This window comes from Nasonia vitripennis (assembly GCF_009193385.2).
Source record: "Nasonia vitripennis strain AsymCx chromosome 2 unlocalized genomic scaffold, Nvit_psr_1.1 chr2_random0011, whole genome shotgun sequence".
Lineage (NCBI taxonomy): Eukaryota > Metazoa > Arthropoda > Insecta > Hymenoptera > Pteromalidae > Nasonia > Nasonia vitripennis.
This window is the reverse complement of record NW_022279618.1, coordinates 409,650-430,397: the sequence shown is the minus strand read 5'-3', so window position 1 is coordinate 430,397 and position 20,748 is coordinate 409,650. Positions and strand designations below refer to the sequence as shown.

Sequence of the window (20,748 nt, the reverse complement as noted above, 5' to 3'; positions counted from 1 at the left end):
AGAAGAAAGAATTAATGGGCTATGCAGATGCAAATTGGGCGGAAAATCGAAATGACCGTAAGTCAAACAGCGGCTATTTATTCAAATTTATGAACGCGACAACCAGTTGGGCATGCAGAAAGCAAACGTGCATAGCGTTATCGTCGACAGAAGCAGAGTATATTTCATTGGCAGAAGCTTGTCAATAGAGCATATGGTTGCGGAGATTAATTAAAGAATTCATAAATAATAAAGAACCACAATTTTTGAAGACAACCAAAGCTGTTTGATATTGACTATAAATAAAAAGTTTAGTAATCGCACAAAGCACATAGACACCAAATATCATTACATAAAAGATTGAAAGGACAACAAGATTATAGATTTTATATATTGTCCCACTGAAGAAATGATTGCTGACATGTTGACAAAGGCGCTCAATAAGATTAAAATCAAATATTTTGCCGAAAAGAGCGGATTAAAATCACACGATTAAGTGCATATTATTGTTGAGCAAGGGTGTTGAATACATCGATAATATGCATCAACATACATACACTAGCACATATATAGTACTGGACAGAGTAGTGGGCGGTACTTTCAGGTATACGTCGAATTCCTTTTCTGAGCTGACTTTTTATTGCACCGAGGCAAAAAGATTCTGACCGATGCAGACGCTCATCAGTTCCAGAACGGCAGTGGCCAAGACAAGACTGTTGGAACTGTTGGAATTGACGTTGTCCTGCAGCATTGTTTAATTATAAAAGTAAATACCTATGATAAAAATTATTCCAAGTATATTTTAACAAATGTCTTTAGATGTGCGTATTTCTAATCACAAAAGGTTGTTGTGCATATTCCAATCAAATTAGTAGAAATTTCGGAGCATATTATTTACGAATTTCTCAACCTACAAAGAAAGGAAATTACCTAGAAAAGAGGTAATTGTTATTTTTTTGAGAAGATATCTCAAGAAGGTAAGCGATTATGAGAAATTGTGGATTTTTTAATTTTAAATCGGATTTATGTGTATCTTTCCAGTTTATAAATATAAACTATAGTAGACAACGGATCCTTTCATGAAATAATATTCACTTTTATGTATTTGGTTACATAAAAGTGAGTAGTGATAGGTATAAGGGTGCGACAAAGCGTATTAATAAAAAAGTAACATTGTATTTAATTTATTGTTGAATATACTCAGAATTTGACACTTTATATAGCTGTAACTTTTGATAGAAGACGTATTGGCCTAAAAGGCTTTATCAACCCTATTTTTACTGTAAGATAAGCCATCCCACCAAGTTTCATCAAAATCCAAGACCCTGACTCCCCAATGCCTCCTTGTTAGTTAACCAGGGATGTTCTTACACATTTGAAAGAGGAGACGCAAGGTCCATCATAGATCTCGCATTTGTTAGCAGCTGCCTGATTGGCTCAGTTAGATTAGGGGAAAAAGACCCAATGACGCCATAAGTTATATAAGGGACAATAATAATAAAATAAACGACAAAGTAGAGATTGCTAAAATAATGAACAAATTCTTCTGTTATATTGGCCGTAATTTAAGTGATGGTATTGTGAAACCGAAAAATGCCGAAATAAAATTGGTGATATGAATGCAAATTGAATATTTCCTAATCCAACTAATACCAGTGATGTTAAAGATATAATACACAATATGAAGCTAAAAAGCGGTGGAGCTGACAAAATAAATAGCAAAACCTTAAAGGTTATTAGGAATCATAATGTGGTTCCTCTCACGCATATCTTTAACCTATGTATTGAAAAAGTGATTTGGCCAGCCGCATTAAAAAAGGCTCAAATCGTCCCGGTATATAAAGCAGGTGAAAAACAACACCAACAGTTACAGGCCAATCTCACTCATATTAAATATTACAAAGATCTTTGAAAGAATCATCTACAACAGATCATATGAATTTGGTCATAAATATAATATTTTATTGAAACATCAATTTGGATTCAGGAAGATTGTTGATACCAAGGATGCGTTTAACTAAATTACCGAAGTTTTATGTAATAATGTCGATAAGAATATACCAACAATTGTTACTTTTCTTGATTTGGCTAAGGCTTTGGATACTGTCGACCACAAATTATTACTTTAAAAGCTTTATTGCATTGGAATAAGGAGACAGGCTTTGGTTTTACTTGCAAGTTACCTCGACATGAGATATCAAACAGTTAAAATTGAAGATAGCGAAAGTGATCATGTGTTGATAAATACTAGTGTCCCTCAGGGTACTATCCTGGGTCCACTGCTTTTTATGCTATATATAAACAACGTTTTGAAAGAGATCTCTTTGGACTCCATCCTGTCTTACGCTGATGTAAACGCTATTATAGCCACGGGCGTTACTTGGTTTGAAGCGCAAAATAATATGAATAGATACTTGTCAGTGATTGATAGCTGGCTGGCTGTGAATAAATTATCATTAAATGTAAATAAAACTGTATGCATGACCTTGGGTAGTTATTGCAATACTGTACCGACCCAAATTGAAATTAAAATTTAAGAAAGATTAATATCTAGAGTAGAACATTACAAATATTTAGGAATTGTCATAGATTATAACTTAAAGTGGGACAAACATATACTGCACATAATAATAAAAGCAAAGCATCTGGTCTATATTTTTTATAAGCTTGCTAACATTATGTCTACAAAAACTTGAAGAATGGTATACTATGCTTTTTTTCATTGAATTATCAGCTATGGAATCAGTATGGGGTGGTGCGTACAAGAGCAATCGTGATCTAGTGCAACAGATTCAAAAGAAAATATTAAAGATTATTAATAAAAATAGTTTCATTGTACATGAGAACTCTTTAAACCTTGAACAACTTTTTGCTTTTGAAGCCTTAAGGGGATGTGGGAGCTGAAAACGCTGTTTTTCTGTTCCATATAACTTTTTGAATAAAGCTTGCAATGAAAAACCAAGAGTAGAGCGCCATAGTGTTGAGTTTACTTAATCATTCTACCGAAAAAAAAATACCAATTGGATTTTAGGTTTTTGTAAAAGTTGTGAAATACGAGCGGGTGTTTACGCGTGTTTATGCGATTACAGCGCCAATCTCAAACACCAATTTTACTTATTAACTTTTTTAAATTTGAAAAGTCATCAATATAATGAGCAAAGCGCCATAGGTTTCAGATCAGTGAATCATTATACCGAAAGAAAATGTCAATAAGGCTTTTAGTTTTTTTTTGGCATTTGAATTACGAAATACCCCGTGGCGGATTTGCGACGCTGTAGCTCCTACCTCCTGTTAAGACACTACTTTGTAGATCTCAAAACGCAATTTCTAACTTCTACGAGTGTCACGAGAAATAAGAGTTTAATCATACCCAAAAGCAAAAAAAGAATCAGTGATAAGAGTAGCTTTAACAAAGATATACTGACTTACAATGCGCTTCTAAATAATCTTAAGGTAATAGATATAAGTAAACGGTCGGGATTAAATCAAATTAAAAATTGGATTCGATTAAATTGTTAATTACTGCCACTTTCTGTTTTTTTGTTTTTTTTTTAATATTGTATGATCTAATTTAAAATTATGTATATTTCTTTTTTAGTTCTTAAGTATTATCTTTATATTTTATATATATATATATATATATATATATATATATATATATATATATGTACTCCACCTATGTATTCTCCACCATGTGTACTCCACCTAATATATACCATCCTCCATCACGGAGAAACATTTACTTAAAAAAAGTTTACAATCTTTATAATCATTTTAATATTTGTAATTTATGCATTTAATCTAAATAATATCTTGTTAAAAATAATGGATATTAATCAATTTGTTATCAAATCAGTTTTGTATTTAAATTAAATTTTTCGCCTTTGAATTACGTAAAATATGATATAATTAAGAAAAATTAACTTTTATTAATTTTTATCAGTTAATTAATTTTACGTATTCATATTGAAAAAAGAAATTTAAATACGTAGTTAATTTGATAATAAATCTTGATTTTTTTCTATATTTTTTAACAGGACGAAATCTCAATGGAAACTTTTTTTAAGTAAATATGTTAAATAATCATTTAATATTTGTAAATTAATTAGACATTATTATATCATGACCTATAATAATATGAAATTAATTAATTATTGTTATTAAACGATCATTTATGTTTCTGTTTTGTTCTGCATTGTGTATATTGATGATTCTTGTAAAATAATTTTAAAAAGAATTATGTATGCATACTAATTTGAATGTCTACAAAATGATTTTAAAATTCGAAATTGAAAAGCAGCAAGAAGTTAATATAAATACATGTCTTTTATTTGAAAAAAATCTGAAAAAAAATTGAATAATAATTTATTCTATGATCGAAAACCCTAAGAATTGACTAAACAGTTTTGAATCAAATATTTAAAATTTCATTCCAAACAATATTTTGTATTGATTCGCCTGACTCATTCTGAATACGTATATTATCAGGATTTCGACATCGAGATAATGCAACATATAATTGACCATGCGAAAACAATGGTCGTTTCAAATAATTCCTATTGTTTGTTATTTAAAATTTTGATGTCTTCATTATGAGGAGCTAAGATCACGCTACTAACGGGAGCACCTAAATTAATATTTTTATAAATTTCATTGCAAACATCGGTAGTTTTCCATTTTTGAGGAATTTCAAATGTATCGACTTTACCTTCTCCTATTTCTAACAAAAAAGAGGAAAATTCTACATTATTCGAACGTATATTTTTATTGAGCTTCAAGATTTTTAAAAAGAGGCCACAAAGTTGAATATTTAATTGTTTCTTCTATGATAGAGTTTCAGTATCCATGTTTAATTACTGGAAGAATTTGTCTGAAATCTCCTCCTAATACTATTAATTTTCCCGCAAAAGGAATATCGTTACGACATACATCTTGTAAAGTACGATTAATAATTTCTAAAGCTTTTTTAGGTATCATTGAAGCTTCATCCCAAATTATTAAATCTGCCTCTCGTAATCTTTTTTTGTCAGACTCTAATTTCAAAAAAGCACTTTCAATATTATTTAAATCTAAAGGCAATCTGAAGGTTCGATGACTTGTCAATTCTCTAGGTAACAAAATAGACGCGATACCAGTCCATGCCATTGATAAAACTTTTTTGTTTAATGACATGTAATAATAAATTAATGTTTTATATAAAAACGTTTTTCCAGAACCTCCAGGTCCATCAATGAAATAAATTTTATGTTCATTGTCAACTAACTCTTCAAAAATTGCCTTTTGATCATCGGTCAATTGATCAAACATACATTTAAAGATATCGGCACTTTGTAAGACATTATCTATAGATGTTGCATCATCATTAATAATACTATTTGGTTCTGGTAAACTGAAATCTTTGCAAGATTTTTCTTCATTCTCTAATATAATTTGAATATGAGATAGAGCATTATTCTCTTTATTTGTCTTAAAATCTTCGGTGAAATAATTTTTAAATTTGGTCCAAATTGTATTACCCTGTATGTTTTCTGCTAAAATAAACCATGCCAAAAATTTACGTAATTGAAATGGTCACATGATGTGACAAGCTTCTTCGAAAATAATAAAAATATGTGAATCATCTTCTATTAAGCCCATTGCAAATGCTGCGTCTTTATATGTTTGATACTCTATATCTTTATGATTTTTCAAATCTTCAAATGAAGTTAGATCTCTTGCTCGATTTAGTATTAATTTTAAAAAAATCTCTCAGTATCTCTTGGTGATACGATATTAAGTTGAGCAATAGTATTGTATTGAGAAGAAGGTGAACGTTTTATCCAAGATTTTGATTTTTTATTAAATCTATAATATTCAGGCATTTCAACATATTTAAGTGTTTTTGCAAAATCATCAATTTTATTTTATTTAAACCATGTTGTTAAAGTAGTTTCTTTATTGTTTAAGGCTTGCAATTCTTTATTTTCTTCGTAAACTATATGTTGTTGATCTTTTGTATGGATTCCTAAACGTTCTACAGCGGGTATTTTAGCACAAAGAGGATATCCTTGTAGACGCCAAGCAGCTTCCATTGGGCTTAAATATCTACCATCTACATACTGAATGAGTTCATCATGTACTATGGGAGTTTCTTCGCTAGAATTATTTGGAGAATTATTTTCAATTTTTTTCATCTTACATAATGCTCTATCTCCACCTTTGTGAATATAATCGAATATGTATTTAATACTTTGAATTGATGCATAATATTCGACATTAATATGACACTTATACTTTTTCAATAAAAAGTTATTATAATAACAACCATGGTGTAGTCAACTGGAATAATTTTTCTAAATTTTTTAATTCGATAAGTATAGTTTTGTGAAATGTTATTTCTTCTTCGATATTCAGGATAACCATTTTCTTTATAAATGGTGATATCGCGGAATGGTTTTGGAAATTTTTTTTTACAAATAGTCTTATTTTTGATGATGCAAGGAGATTTATCTGTAACATATGTTTAATTACTAATTTTTGTAAACCTTTATCTGAATTATCAGGAATTCCATCAGAAATGTATTTGTCAATAGATTGAGGTGTTATGAGCTTGTTTTTTGGATGTAGCGTAACTACAATATGAGCGTGTGGTAATCCTCTCTTTTGAAATTCTATTGTAAAGACATAAGCTATTACTTTTTATCATAAAGGTAACATTTTTAAATCATCTATTATAAAATATTTTGGTTATTAAGTAAGAAAATTAATTGAATTTGAATGCCAAATTGATTTATTTACATTAATTTCAGAATATATCAGACAATAAAACGAGAGTTAAAATATGATTTCAAGATTAAATTACAAAAAAATCTACTATCTAAATTGACTATCTACAGATGAACTGTCCTTTTTTAATTATTTACAATACTTTTATATAAATAAATATTTACATTTTTTATACTCAATTTATTATTTATCAATACAATATAATAAAAACCAAAATTTGGGGGTTGGCAATTGTAATACCAGCTGCACACATATAACACTGTTTACCTCTGCAGGAATAGGTATCTTCTTGTAAATACTCTGTACTTCTTATCTGGTTAATAAATTGAAATTATAATCTTGCTTTCCGAAAATCCACCGACGGATTCGATTGTCCACAAATTTACATTTAAACAAAAATATTAAAGCTTTATAATCAGTTTTTACATACATTTTTGCAGTTTGTAAGTAAGTACTTAATCTTTTTAAACTTCAAACGACTGCGAGTAACTCTTTCTGTGAGGTAAAATAAGTAAGTCCTGCTGCTTTTAATTCTCGGCTAATATAAATTATTGCGCGTTTGTCTTCGTTATCGTCAATTTATGAAAGTGCATCGGCGATAGCAAAATCAGACGTGTCGCAATGTAAAATGTACGGTTTAGACAGATCAGGATACGCAGGACATGTAGCGATCGAGTCAAAGAAACCATCTTCGCGCTCAAAGGCGAAAGCAGTTACTTTAACCCAGAGCTCTCTACTGACTAGGCGAGTAAACAACCATCATGCGCGTGGGGGTCCGCCGCAGCTGAGGCCGCTGGAGCACGGCACAAGGGTTTGATCAGATATCATCGAGGCCTAGTCAAGAGCAGTCGCCTTCTCTCACACTTGAGAGCACGCCAGAAGAATTTTATTCAGTCAGACGAATTTATTTGTTGTTAAATTTTAAAGAAGTTAAGTGTAGAAATAAAGCGCTTTATACGGAGAATTTGTATTCACTCATTTGCACCAAGTTATCCCGTGACTTTCTCGCTTAACCAAGACAAACCGAGATTTTTTGTTGACATGAAATAAACCACGAATTCAAGCCACACTGCTTATTTTTGTAACAAATGGAACTACTTCGAATTTGTATATTTTTTCTTCGAATATAAACGCAGTATACTACTTAGTTTCCTCACTTAGAGGTATTTGCCAAAAACTTGACGTTAAATCGACACTCGACATGACTTGAACACCGCGACATTGTTGTAAAAGTTCTTTTATGTTTTGAGGTGATTCAAGATCATCTTTGAGCATTTCATTCGCTTTACGTGCATCTAAACACAAATGAATTGTATTATCTGTTTTAATGACCTGCGCAAATGGACTATTAAAATTGCTACTGGAATAGTGTATAATTTTCTTTTGCTTTCATATTATTACTCACTAGATATAGAGGAATAAAAAATGGTTCATGGTTTTCTTTTATTTTCAATTATACTCGAAATTTGCTAATCAACCCGATTTCTTATAGAATACTTTGCGATATTTCTGAATTAAAATTCTAAGATTATCGATCGTTTCAGGATCCTCTACCATACAGGATTTTAATTTTTCGTTGATTTTCATATCAGTAATATTGTATGGATCAACTAATGAATTACGGTCACTATGACAATACTCTGATTCATTTAAAAAAGTTGAGTGAGGATCAACTACATCGGTTGTATCCTCCTCGATTATTTCAATATAGCGATGATCCATATTCGATTCTAATAAACTTTTATTTTTATAAGATATTTTTTCTAATTTATTATCAATACGCATAGTTGTTTCATCGTACTTTGTATCTATAAGACAATCTAGTTCTTTTATCGCGTCAATACCGAGAATACAATCACGGATTAACTTTGAAATAATAAGAAATACTAAATCTTTTGTTAAAGTACCGATTTGCGTATAAGACATTAAGTGTTTAGTAAATAACATGTAAAGTTGGAACATTTTTGAATTTATCGATGTTAGAAACATAAAAATTTTCTGATATAAAAGTAACTTGACTTCCTGTGTCAATTAAGGCTTTTACTTTAATGTCGATTATTTTAATATTAATTTCTGGACATGCACAAATTTCAGTTTCATGTCATCACGAAAATCGTTAAAAATGGTTCTGATAGGAACTGGTAGTACAGTTGCTTCTTATCTATTCTTTAAACAGTTAATAAATGTATCCGAGGCGCAAGCAGAAACTTCCACTAGTTTTTTGGTAAAATACAATGATCTTCCAAGCATTTATCTAAAGATTCAAGTTAAAATAACCCGTTGATTTTTTAAGGTTTTTATCTTTTGGTAAGGTTCCCGTGTCTTTAATTTGTGTATCTTAAATCTGTGGAGTTTTTGTTGTTTCAATCATATTCAGAGTTTGCGTTTGAGATGTTTTTTGGAAATTCGATTTATTTTGATATACTGTTTGTTAGAATTAGGTTTATTAGCTTCATTTCCGGTACTCGCTGTATTTGTATTACTCGACTTTTGAGCGGAATTCTGGGATGTTCACTGTTTTTAAAAGCTAATAATTCAAAGAACTCTTCTTGTGATCTTATGTTTTGTGATCTAACTGTATATCCCAATCAAAATGATTTGAAATTTTACGCACGAGTTTGGTTTCCGTAAAGTTTCTTTCGAGATTTTGTGCAAAGGCCCATACGTAAGTTGCGTATTCAAGACGGCTATATTTTGATAAAAAATTATAGTGATTATATTCAACTTTACGCGTCCACTCGTCCTGAATGTCAGAAATCCAAAAATGCGCTTTAAATTCAGTTTCAAAATCTTCGATTGACTTTATTGTTTGTTGTGCAATGTCAGACCAAGAAGATGCAGAATTTTCTAGAGTTTGCCCGTTCGTTAAAATCATTTCATTATGATTAATGTTCATAACGTTAATGTATTTTTTCAGTTCTCTTAGATATCTCCTAGGTTTGTCTTTAGAATCCGCTTTAAAAACTGGAGGTTTTAATTTTAGAGATTTTGAAAGTAAAGGTTTTCCTCCATAGGTAGAGTATAATTACTGGAATTTCTTTGTAATTTTGTCAAGTTATTAGTAAGTTTATCGATTCAATCTATGAGATCTTTTTTCGACGATTCTATATTTAATTTAGTTGCAGTCAAATTTCGATCTACACCGTATATAACTTTCCCTGTGTAATGTCCCACGTTTATACTCTTAAATTATATATTTGTACATCCTGCGAACCGGCAACCATGTGAGCACGTAGAAAGTACATACGGATCGCAGGTGCATCCGACTGCGACATTACACAACTGAGCGCCGAAAATCGGAGCGAGTGCTCTGACCTCTGTGTCAGCACTCCTCGTGCGCGCAAAAGACGACTACAAGGCGTACGCGTCGATCCTTTGTGGCGAATGTTGATTGGACTACCACGATCTTTTTCATCTAAATTTCATAACTGCGTAAATCGGTACCGAGACTTTAAAAACCCCGGAGCCGATCCACGCAGTGCCTTTTTGCGTAGTGACTTACTCACTGGTGGCTACAACTGATTCTAAGGTGAAGCGGTGGTGTTTGCTAGTGTTAGTGTTTGGAGCGTGCTAAATCCGTCCAACACCTTGGGAGCGTGCTAAATCCGTCCCTTGGCATAGCATACACCGGAGAGCCCTTTGAATACAGATCAGTGCCACAGAGAGAAGTACAAGCTAAGGTCCATCGAGTGGAATCTCCGGCGTTAGCAAGTGCAGTTGACCATCCCTATTTTAAATTCCCACGTGAACGCGTGTAGATAATACAGTCAGCATCTGCCACGAATGGTGATTAGAACCATCTAGAGTGCGCAGGATTATAATAATATTAAGTTGTTAAGATAAATCATAGGTACTTTACAATTAATAAATAAATAAGACTTAACTTACTAAATACTACTGTAAAACGACAACATCCTAAGCTAAATATAGCTAAACTTTGTCAACTCTGTAAACTGAACGTCTGTGAAGTGCTCTGGGCCAACAAAAACATAACAATCGATATAAATAAAACCCTTGTGTACTAAATTGATAATAATAACTAAACCCCAATCTAAACAAATAAATTCAAATCAGCTTCACAGTCACGACGTGCAGGTAAGAGTACTTTACTTGTGGACTAACCATCAGCATCCACACACAAGACGAGTAAAGCGGACATAACGCGGAGTCCGCAGGACATTGAAATGTCAGAAGCGACTTGTCTGCAACGACCGTAAGTACAGCGGACACTCACACGTTCGCCAAACGCAGTCGAGGACAGAATACCGTCCGCACGCAAAATACGCGTCCGCGCAGACTAGCAGCGCGGGACATCCTCAATTCCACAGTCCGCGTGTAACTTTAGTAACAGAACGCAGCCCGTCCTACTATCTAGTATGTTCTTTACACCTGCATAAGGAAGGTTATTTTTACATGTATCCCGAAAACATTTATCAATTGCTTCAAAAGCATGTTTTGAAACCATTAATATTTAATGGTAATTTAAAAATACTATGGACAGTTTTTTCATTAATTAATAAATTAGCAGCAATACCAGTCCATGCCATTGTAATGAACGGAACATTCATTGAAATTAAATATTTAATCATCACGTTATGTAAATAACTTTTAGCACTTGCACCTATACCATCGATAAAATAATAATTATTTCTTATACTGTTAATTGTAGCATTAATGATCAGGTCATACATTTTTTTTGATCGGTAGACAAAGAATTAATTAATGTTTCTAAATGTTCACCATCTTTCCATACTTGTAATTCGTTATTATATTCTTAATCATTGTAATTTTTTTCAATACTAGGTATATGCAAATCATTTAATCTTAACCCATGTAATAATAAAATACTTTCTGTTATTCAAAGCTCTTTGTTCTGCTTAAATTTTTGGTTATTTCGGGTCCATAAAGTGACATTTATATTTGTCGTATAATTCTAACGAATCAATAGGTCTTCGAAATACAAGAATGTATGCGAATAATTCACACATGGATTTTGGAAACTTGAATACTACAGCTTCTGCCAAACATTTATTTCATTCTCCATCAGTACTAATAACACCTCTTAATATACAAGCATTTCCATATTTACCATAAATAATTTTATCCACAGTACGTATATCCGCCAATGATTTTGCACCACGTACATGTAATAATAAAAGTCGTAGGAAGGTTTTATAAATTTTTTGCTTCTATTCCATTTTTTGTTTTTTTATCAAAAACAATGGTACGGAATTTCGTGATATAAATATTGCGATGCATTTTGATTTTCTTTATTTAATTCAAACCAAGATGTCAATTTAGTATGGACATTTTTATTAATCATTTCGTCTTCTCATACTTCTTGATAATAAACATATTGTTCATCTTCTTCATGAACAGCTAATCTTTTAATTACATAAGATTGCTCATGTAGTAAAAATTCCCATATGCGATATATAGCTTCAGGTGCACATACATATCTGGTGGAGAGATGTTGTGATATTTCATCATATTTATATGTACCGTTATTTTCGTTTACATTGTCTTCATTACCTGGATTATGTTTATTTGCGAATTCCACAAGAGCTGTATCAGGAGCTTTATGAAAATATTTGAACGAATATTTTATAGCTTTAATCGTACTACATATTTCTACATTAATATGATATTCTAAAAGAAATAATAAATATAGATTATACGGTACGACAAAACTATTATCTACAATCCTATGTTTTGAAAACGTAATTTTACTATTATTTTTTCTTCGTCAGTAATAAGGGTAACCATCATGATTATAGTGAGTTTGATTGACATAAGGTTTAGGAAAATTTTTAGTACAACGTGTTTTATCTTCATTCATACAAACACAATTTTTATTTCGTGATCCATAGGGACCGTGTATCATATTATTTTTTACTATATTGTATAATCTTGGATGGATATTCATTTTCATTTGGTATTTCAGCACTTATGATAGAATCAATTTAATCAGTATCTCGAAATTTATCATTGGTATGCAACTATAATAACATATGAATATATGGTAATCCTCTTTTTTGTAGTTGTTACGTCCTGCGACGTATTGCAGTTAAGCAATATTGCGAAGCCGAAAACTCAAAATCGATGAGTCAGAATAATATGTAGAACAGCGAAGTTGATAAGTATACTCTGTATACCTCGCGCGATCAGTTGTGTTTGTACACTCAACCTGGACTCTTTGGACGACGTTCCTATCCGTCGCTACCAAAGAGCTATCAGTCTTAAGACGCGATTTCGGTCTTTATAGAAAACTTTGCTTTGAATAAATCGTGAGAATCAGCCAACTACAAGTGTCTCTCATTCGAAAACACCCATCCTGTATAAGCCTGACTACAGCACAGCAGCAGCGTTCCAGCCCAAGCGGTTAAACGCAAGTAAGTAAGGATAATAAATAAAAGATCGAATTTGCGACTTGACATTGGTTCCGGTACGAATCGAACGCTAGACGTTTGTAAAAGAAAAGTAAAAATTTTGCTAACAGATAAAATATATCAGTGTGTTGGACTAAAAAAAAGTGATAATAACAGTGGTTCTAATAAGAACATAAAACATATATAAATGCAATGAAAGCAATTACAAAAGCAATCGAAAAAAAAGTAAATACGAAAAGTGACAGTGTTTCAAAGCCTTATAAATCAAGTTTTTTATGTTGTGCGTGTGTAACCCTTTCCTCAAGTCTGCTTAGTAGTAACTTTTCCCTAGATCTGCTAAATGGCGGTCAATCTTCTCGATCCTAAAGCTCTCTGAAAAGAGACTTATTCTTTGATCTGCTTAAATAGCGATCATTCTTTAAAAAAAAAAACACATAAAAGCATGAAAACCTCGTAGCCTTAAAAATACGGTCGATGATTTACGAGATTATTTGTAAATGAACTTAGTTGAATTAAATATAAAAAGTGCAAAAGCAATCAGCAGAACAGAAATATAAATCGCGAGTCCACAGAAAATTCGGGGTGAGTGACCTACTGGTTGCGCTCATCGGCGAACGCGCTCGCCTTATGTTGCAGCGTCAGTAAGGTGATTGAACACAGCGCTTCAAATCTGCCGCGCTCAGGTCAGTTTAAAAACCAGCTCAATTCAAAATATTCGAAGATTCTGTACGTCGAGAGAGAGAGAGAGAGAGAGAGAGAGAGAGAGAGAGAGAGAGAGAGAGAGAGAGAGAGAGAGAGAGAGAGAGAGAGAGAGAGAGAGAGAGAATAAAGGGAGAGTTCAAGCGATATCGTGTGTGTGTTATTCCAATCAACCTTAAATATCCCGATTTAGGGCGATCTAGCGAGACCTCCTCCGAGATCGCAAGGAGATTCGGAAACGTTAATAAAATTAATAGTGTCGCGGATTCGGGGCCGTGAGCGAAAGAGGAAAATTCGCCTTACGGGTTTTGCCACGTCACAATTTTTTAATTTTTGTCCTGATTTCCTCTGTACTTATGTTTGAGGAGAAATAGTCAAAAAATGTCAAAAAACCATGGTTTAAGCGGGATTTTCAAAGGCTTTCCCATATAAGAAACAGTATTTCCTTATTTTTCTATAAAAGTACACCATCAGACCTTAAAAAATCACCCTGATTATTTTTGGTAGCCCTATTCTACGAGGCGCTATTGCTTTTTGTCCAAAAAAAGTCGATTCAGACTACAGTGCGGCCTTACGGCGGAACGTACAGTCGCAAATTCTTTGGCACGTAGCTTCAAGATTATGTATTGCTGTAATATAAGAATTTTTTTACTTTATATATAATTATTTAAAGTTTTTGTACTTTTTGACATACGTCACGATAACGCGCGCCAATTGCCAAAGAGAAACAAACAGAAGGATTCCGGATCTGCTTCATGAAAGGACTTGGGATTAAAGTAGTCTATATAGTTATAATAACCTTCAATATTCATGATTCTTTAAGAGAAGTTCTACATTTGGTTTCCGAGTTATAATGGTTAGGATGGTTTGCGGAACGCGTCTAAAATCACTAGCAATCGGAAAATCGCCATGATAAAAACACACATGCGTAACTAAAAATCGTGTTTTTCACGAATTGGTAAAAAAAAACAGAAAAAACGAGCCTAGTTATAGATTAAAATCCATAAAATAGAAGCTGAGATCTAAGTGATGCAGTTTTCAGTTATACAGGGTGAAAAAACAAAATTTTGAAGCCTAATATCTTTATAACTAATTAGTTCCATAAACAACCTAAAGAAAGGGACCAAGGTACTATATAATACGAACTAAATCTAAAATTTGAACTTGATTGTTGCCTTTTACGAATCAACAGTTTGCTGATGAGGGTGGCATTGGCCACCGAAACGTCGTAGGAAGAAAATAGAAGAAAGTATTGTGGTTTTTTACTCTTCTCTTACACACAACTCGCCTCGGGAAGATCGATAGAGTCAACATCAATCTATTTTTGAATATCCACCTAGGGATTGAGTCAATGTAATGGAATTATTACTCTCTCTACAAATATTAAACTTTAGATTAGTTTATTGTAACTTAGTACTTCGTATTTTGTAAATTAACATACACTTGTAACAGTATTATTTTTCTCTGATTTTGGGAGACTCTGATATGCAGAGTTGTAAAAATTGCGTTGCAGGTATACGACTGAAGAGCTTAACAGCAGGGGTGATTATTTTTCTTTCATTTCTTTGTAAATTTATTTATTTTTTTTTTTTGCGTTTAGAAATAGAACTCTAGTCTTATTATTTCCTTCATTCTAGAGTTCTGATTCTGGACCTCACGTCTATTCCGCATCCTGACTCCTTCCCGCGAATACCGCTGCCTACACGTTGTAAAGAAACTTATAGTGAACTTCGAGCAGTCAAGCACGCACTAGGAAGTACGTAATACAGCTCTTAATGTACGAACGAGGAGTTCAAGAAGTAGTCGACAAGCTGCAGTTGTTTATTCGAGTTTTCCCGACGAAAACGAGCCCCGTTATAATATATTCAAGAAATCACACGTATTCCCATGCGTTCAGTACAGTTGGAGTGCAGATACGCGCAGGACGGTAGAACGATATATGTATTTTAGTTATTCAATTCTTTTATATTAGAATGAAAAAACCGTTTCATACAAAGTTACATGATTTTATTATGTAACAAAATCACTGCCTGGTAGAAAAATAAGCTTCAGCATTGGTTTGCTTAATAAAAATAAGGTTATTCCTTACGTTAAAAATAATCTTATTTTTAACCAATTCTAAACTTATAATAAGTGAATGTTACGCTTCAGATGCAATCATAACCTATATAAAGTGTATTGCGATGAGACAATAAATAAAAACTCTGTAAATATTGATGGAAATAAGTCCAGTTTTGTTACTCAGGGACTTTTGCGGATAATATATATATATATATATATATATATATTTATTTATTTATTTATTTATGTTACGCCTTTATTTCTTTACAATTTTATGTCATATCCAGTAGTACAAATATATTTTTTTATATTTTTTTATACTATTTAACATTATGATTTTATGGTTTTTTTCAGAGACATAAACTGTCTAATCTTGAAAAAACATGGGAAAGAACAGCTATGAGTGCATTTAAAAGAAATTTATCCACTTTAAGAAACCGAGAGACATTTCAAAAGAGAGCCAGCATCATGTTGTATCCATACTTATCTATTTTGAAACCAGATGATTATATTTGTATTATCATGAGAGAAGTTCGAAAATTAGGGATGGGCTCTGAAATGTATAGTTTACCATTTAATTCATTATGTCGTCACATGGGTGATCAAGTTTATAAAATGTATGAGGTAAATCATTGTAATATTATTTTATAAAGATTAAGAATGCTCAATTGTGGTTATAAAGAGAATCCTTATAAATTATTAAATTCAATTGTAACAATTTCAAGATAAATAGAATGATTTTCTTCGAATGTATTTATGTATGATGTGATATAAGGTAGTAATTACAGTCCAGGTCTAGTCAACAATTCTTGGTATGAGGCGTTGCGTCTATCACTTCTTTTCACTAGAGTTCCATCGTCTTTGTTACTCAGCTAGTATTTGTTCCTTCGCGGATTTCCAAACTTCCTTTTCACTATTGTCACCACGCCGGCTTTCTTCGTCTAGCAAGTCAATAGGCGGTATACCTGAAATAACACACATTGCATCTTCTGATACGGTTCGATAGGCAGAAGCGACCCGCAGTGGACTTCTCCTACACTGAGAGAAAAATCATGGACTCGTTGCTGGTGAGTGCCCCATGGAGTATATCCTGTGCGAGCGGTCTGGAGTAGTTCCAGCTGCTGCCGCATATAATGCAGTAGCGCTACGGAAAATTTCCTGTGACAAGTCCAAGCAATATTTCCATAGAGCCATCCGCAATTATCGGGGCAGGCTCATGGAATAGTTGCGGGCGCTCGTACTGCTTGGATACAAATCTCATCAAGTTGAGATTGTATCCAATATATTTGAAATATAACTTTTTAATGCATTTGCAAATGGAACTCCTCTAAACATTAGTTTATTTAATCTATATACTTGCAAATGCATTAAAAAGTTATATTTAAAATATATTGGATGCAATTTCAACCTTTTAGAGCTTTTAGTATGCATATAAATTGATATTGAAGAATTTATCAACTTTCTCAAGAACGATGACCAAAGATAGAAAGTCAATAGAAAATCTCACAGTTTACTTCTGCGGAGGGACAATTCTTGACTGGCATGCCATAATAAAAATATTAGAATTAGCTTTTGTATACAATTTGAATTTACTTTGAAAATTTATTTAATGAGAATATCTCTTTTCTTAGTCTGAGCTAATTTAATAATTTTAGCAGCAGTTGATGGTATTAATTGAATGAAAATCTGCTTTTTCCTCCGTCTTATCTCATGCACAAAACACTCATGATTATACAATATTCGTAATTTTGCGAAAAACCTGCAAACAATCCAAAGTCATAGTGCTGTCGCGCGTGCATGCACGTGGTCCGTAAATTCCAAGGAGCCTGCCGCGATAATTGGGGTTACACCATGGAACTATTGGCGGGAGAGAGCGCCTGCAATTTTTCCATAGCGCTAGTCGCAGTCCAGGCGGCAGCACTTGGAATTACTCCAGGCTGCTCGCGCAGGATATACTCCATGGGGTACTCGCTAGCAACGAGTCCATGATTTTATCTCAGTGTATAAACTCTTGACAGCTTTCGTGCGTAGGAGTTCACCAACATGGCATCCGCCCATATTGGGGAACCGTATAACATAATTAATATAGTTACATTAGCTAGGAGTAACCTTCGACCCTGCGTTGGTCCACCTACATTTGTCATTAGTCGCGATAGTGCAGTACCAACTTTTTCTGCCTTATTACTCACCCTCTTGAGATGCTGCTTAAACGTTAGTCTAGTGTCCATGGTGATTCCAGGTACTTAATGGTCAGCTGGGAGTCTGTTTTGTGTCCGTCCACTGTCAGTATTATTGTCTCCATTTTCTTTCTACTATAAGATATAAGGACAGCCTTCGCTTTATGGCTAGTATGTTCAAGTCCAGTCTGCTTTGGCCAATCGTGGATTATACTACTGCAATGTCATCTGCAAATCCTACAACCGTTGCCCATTCGGGTAGCTCTAGCCTAAGTACTTCATCGTACTTGATGTTCCACAATAATGGGCCAAGCACTGACCCTCGCGGGACCCTGATTACTTTATAGGCTTTCGTGCCGCTCTCTGTGTCATACAATAGGGTTCTGTCTTTCAGGTAGTCAGACATAATCCTTCTTATAAATGCGGGTACCTCTTTCTTCCGTGTCTCGTGTATCTTGCCCCCAGCTGGCTGAGTTACACGCATTTTCAACATCCAGTCTATCAATAGCACAGTATTTCTTGGCTCCTCCTTTTCATCTCTTTCCTTCTATTGCAGTTCTAGTGGTGTCGACTACTAAGCTTATGGCGTCAACAGTAAAGCGTTTTTTTCTGAAGCCGTATTGATATTCCGCTAGTCCACCTGGTTCTTTAATGACTTGGTCCATTCGAACGCTTATTATGCGCTCTAAAATCTTGCCTGAAGTGTCCGGTATGCAGAATGGTCTGTATGAGGCAGCTTCTCCAGGTGGCTTATCTCCTTTTGGTATTAGTACCAGGCGTTGCTTCTTCCAGTTCTTAGAAAACGTCCCTTCTTCGAGACATGAATTGTATAGTCCACAAAGACATCGGAGCGTACCTGGATAGCTTGTTTCAATGCAATATTGGGTATGCTATCCAAGCCTGGAGCCTTGTCGTCTCCAACCCTTTTGCATGCAGCCAGTAGTTCTTCTGTGGTAATTGTTAGAATGATTTCGCTATTTGCGTCTTTTTCAGGGATAGCTGGTACTTCCAGTTGAAGGAGAAACAGCGTATTCACAATATGATCCAGTAATTCCAGGTTTTAGGAGGGGGGAGGGATATAACCTTCCTTTATCTTCTTCATTATTAAATGGTACGGTCACCCCTAGGGATCTAGCTCAATCTCGTTTTGTAACTCTTTAAGGCACCGTCGCTCATTTTTGCGGATTTTTTTCTTGAGTATCCGTTTAGCATCCTTCATTTTTTTGTTTTGGGCGTCTACTACTTCTGGACCTCTACCAGTCTTGTAGTATTTCTTCCTAACCCTCTGTTTCCCTCTTCTGGCTTGATGACGCTCGCTGTGGGCAGCGTTAATTTCTTTATCCCCCCAGTATATTGACGTTCATCCTTAATTGGACGCCTTTCTCAGCATCGTTGTGTCGCAGGCTTGGGTAATATTTCCTATCACCTGCTCGACCTTATCATTCACAGATCCGTACAGCTATATTTATTCTAGAACCAGCAAAAATGTCTCATATCCTTGTCATAATCCTTCGTTTTACCGACTTTTTTCGTTCTTGGATCTCCATTTTGGTGTTTCTATCTCCATTATTATCACTTGGCGGTCACTATTTGTGTAATGATTGCTTACCGTCCACGATCTAACTAAGTTAATAAGGCAGCTGTTAACAAACGTGAGATCTATGATGGACCCTGCGTCTTCTTTTTGAAATGTGTAAGAGAATCCCTGATTAACTAAGACCAAGTCTAGGAGGACGAATGCTTCTAATAGCACTTGTTCTCTTTCATTTGTCCTTTGGCTACGCCACTCTACTGCTGAGGTGTTAAAATCGCCTGCCATTAGTGCCAGTTTCCTTTTACAGCATCCTGTACTAGCTGGTCCAACAGTTGTTTGGTAACCTTTAAGTTTTCTCCATTATCATCTTCTACTGTATCTATACTGAAATATTCAACGAAATGTCCTTCCATAATAGCCAGTATTTTATTATTAATATCAATTACATCATTGTTTTTAGCAGCAAGAATTACCTTATCCTTTAATGTTTCGTCATGGATTTTTACACAATCTCCAAAAATTACTGTTACAAGGCTCCGATATAAAGGAAGCAAACGGTATCTTCATGAATTTTTTGGTGGTCGTAGTCCGGATCGAGCTCTTACTTTCACTAATATTAATGTTTAAAAGGTTTCTACGATAGGTATAATATATATATATATATATATATATATATATATATATATATATATATATATATATATATATATATATTATATATATATATATATATATATATATATATATATATATATATATATATATATATATATATATATATATATGTATGTGTGTGTGTGTGTGTGTGTGTGTGTGTGTGTGTGTGTGTGTGTGTGTGTGTGTGGTTCACTGTAAAGTCAAAGATATAAAATTTTAATTTTTGCCTAAACTGTATATATATGTTCTATATGTTGTATCTGACTCTCAAAAACAATTTCAGTGCGATTCCCTCATTTGGTTTTGAGATCTAGCTGGTCAAAGTTGAGGTTTTAAGCAATTTTTGCCTATTTTCATTGTTTTGTAGCTCATAAGGGATGCATTTTTAACTAAAACTACCAAGATACTTTTATTGTGAAATTTTCTGAATTTTTTAATAAAAATACTTCCAAAGCCCTATATATATATATATATGTTAAGGCTACCT

The 20,748-nt window shown here is 33.4% G+C and overlaps 1 protein-coding gene across 5 annotated transcripts in view; it reads left to right on the top strand.

Annotated features, from left to right (window-relative positions):
- LOC100113753 (DNA-directed RNA polymerase, mitochondrial) overlaps positions 1-20,748 on the top strand; it is a 233,499-nt gene that overhangs the window by 84,201 nt on the left and 128,550 nt on the right. For all 5 annotated transcript variants that reach the window (XR_004345217.1, XM_031925528.2, XM_031925531.2 and 2 more), the window contains exon 7: positions 16,248-16,517. Coding sequence is in view for 4 of the 5 variants with exons in the window: in XM_031925528.2 (XP_031781388.1) it covers positions 16,248-16,517 (270 nt within the window). In the remaining variant the exon portion in view is untranslated. The remainder of the gene's footprint in view (positions 1-16,247; positions 16,518-20,748) is intronic.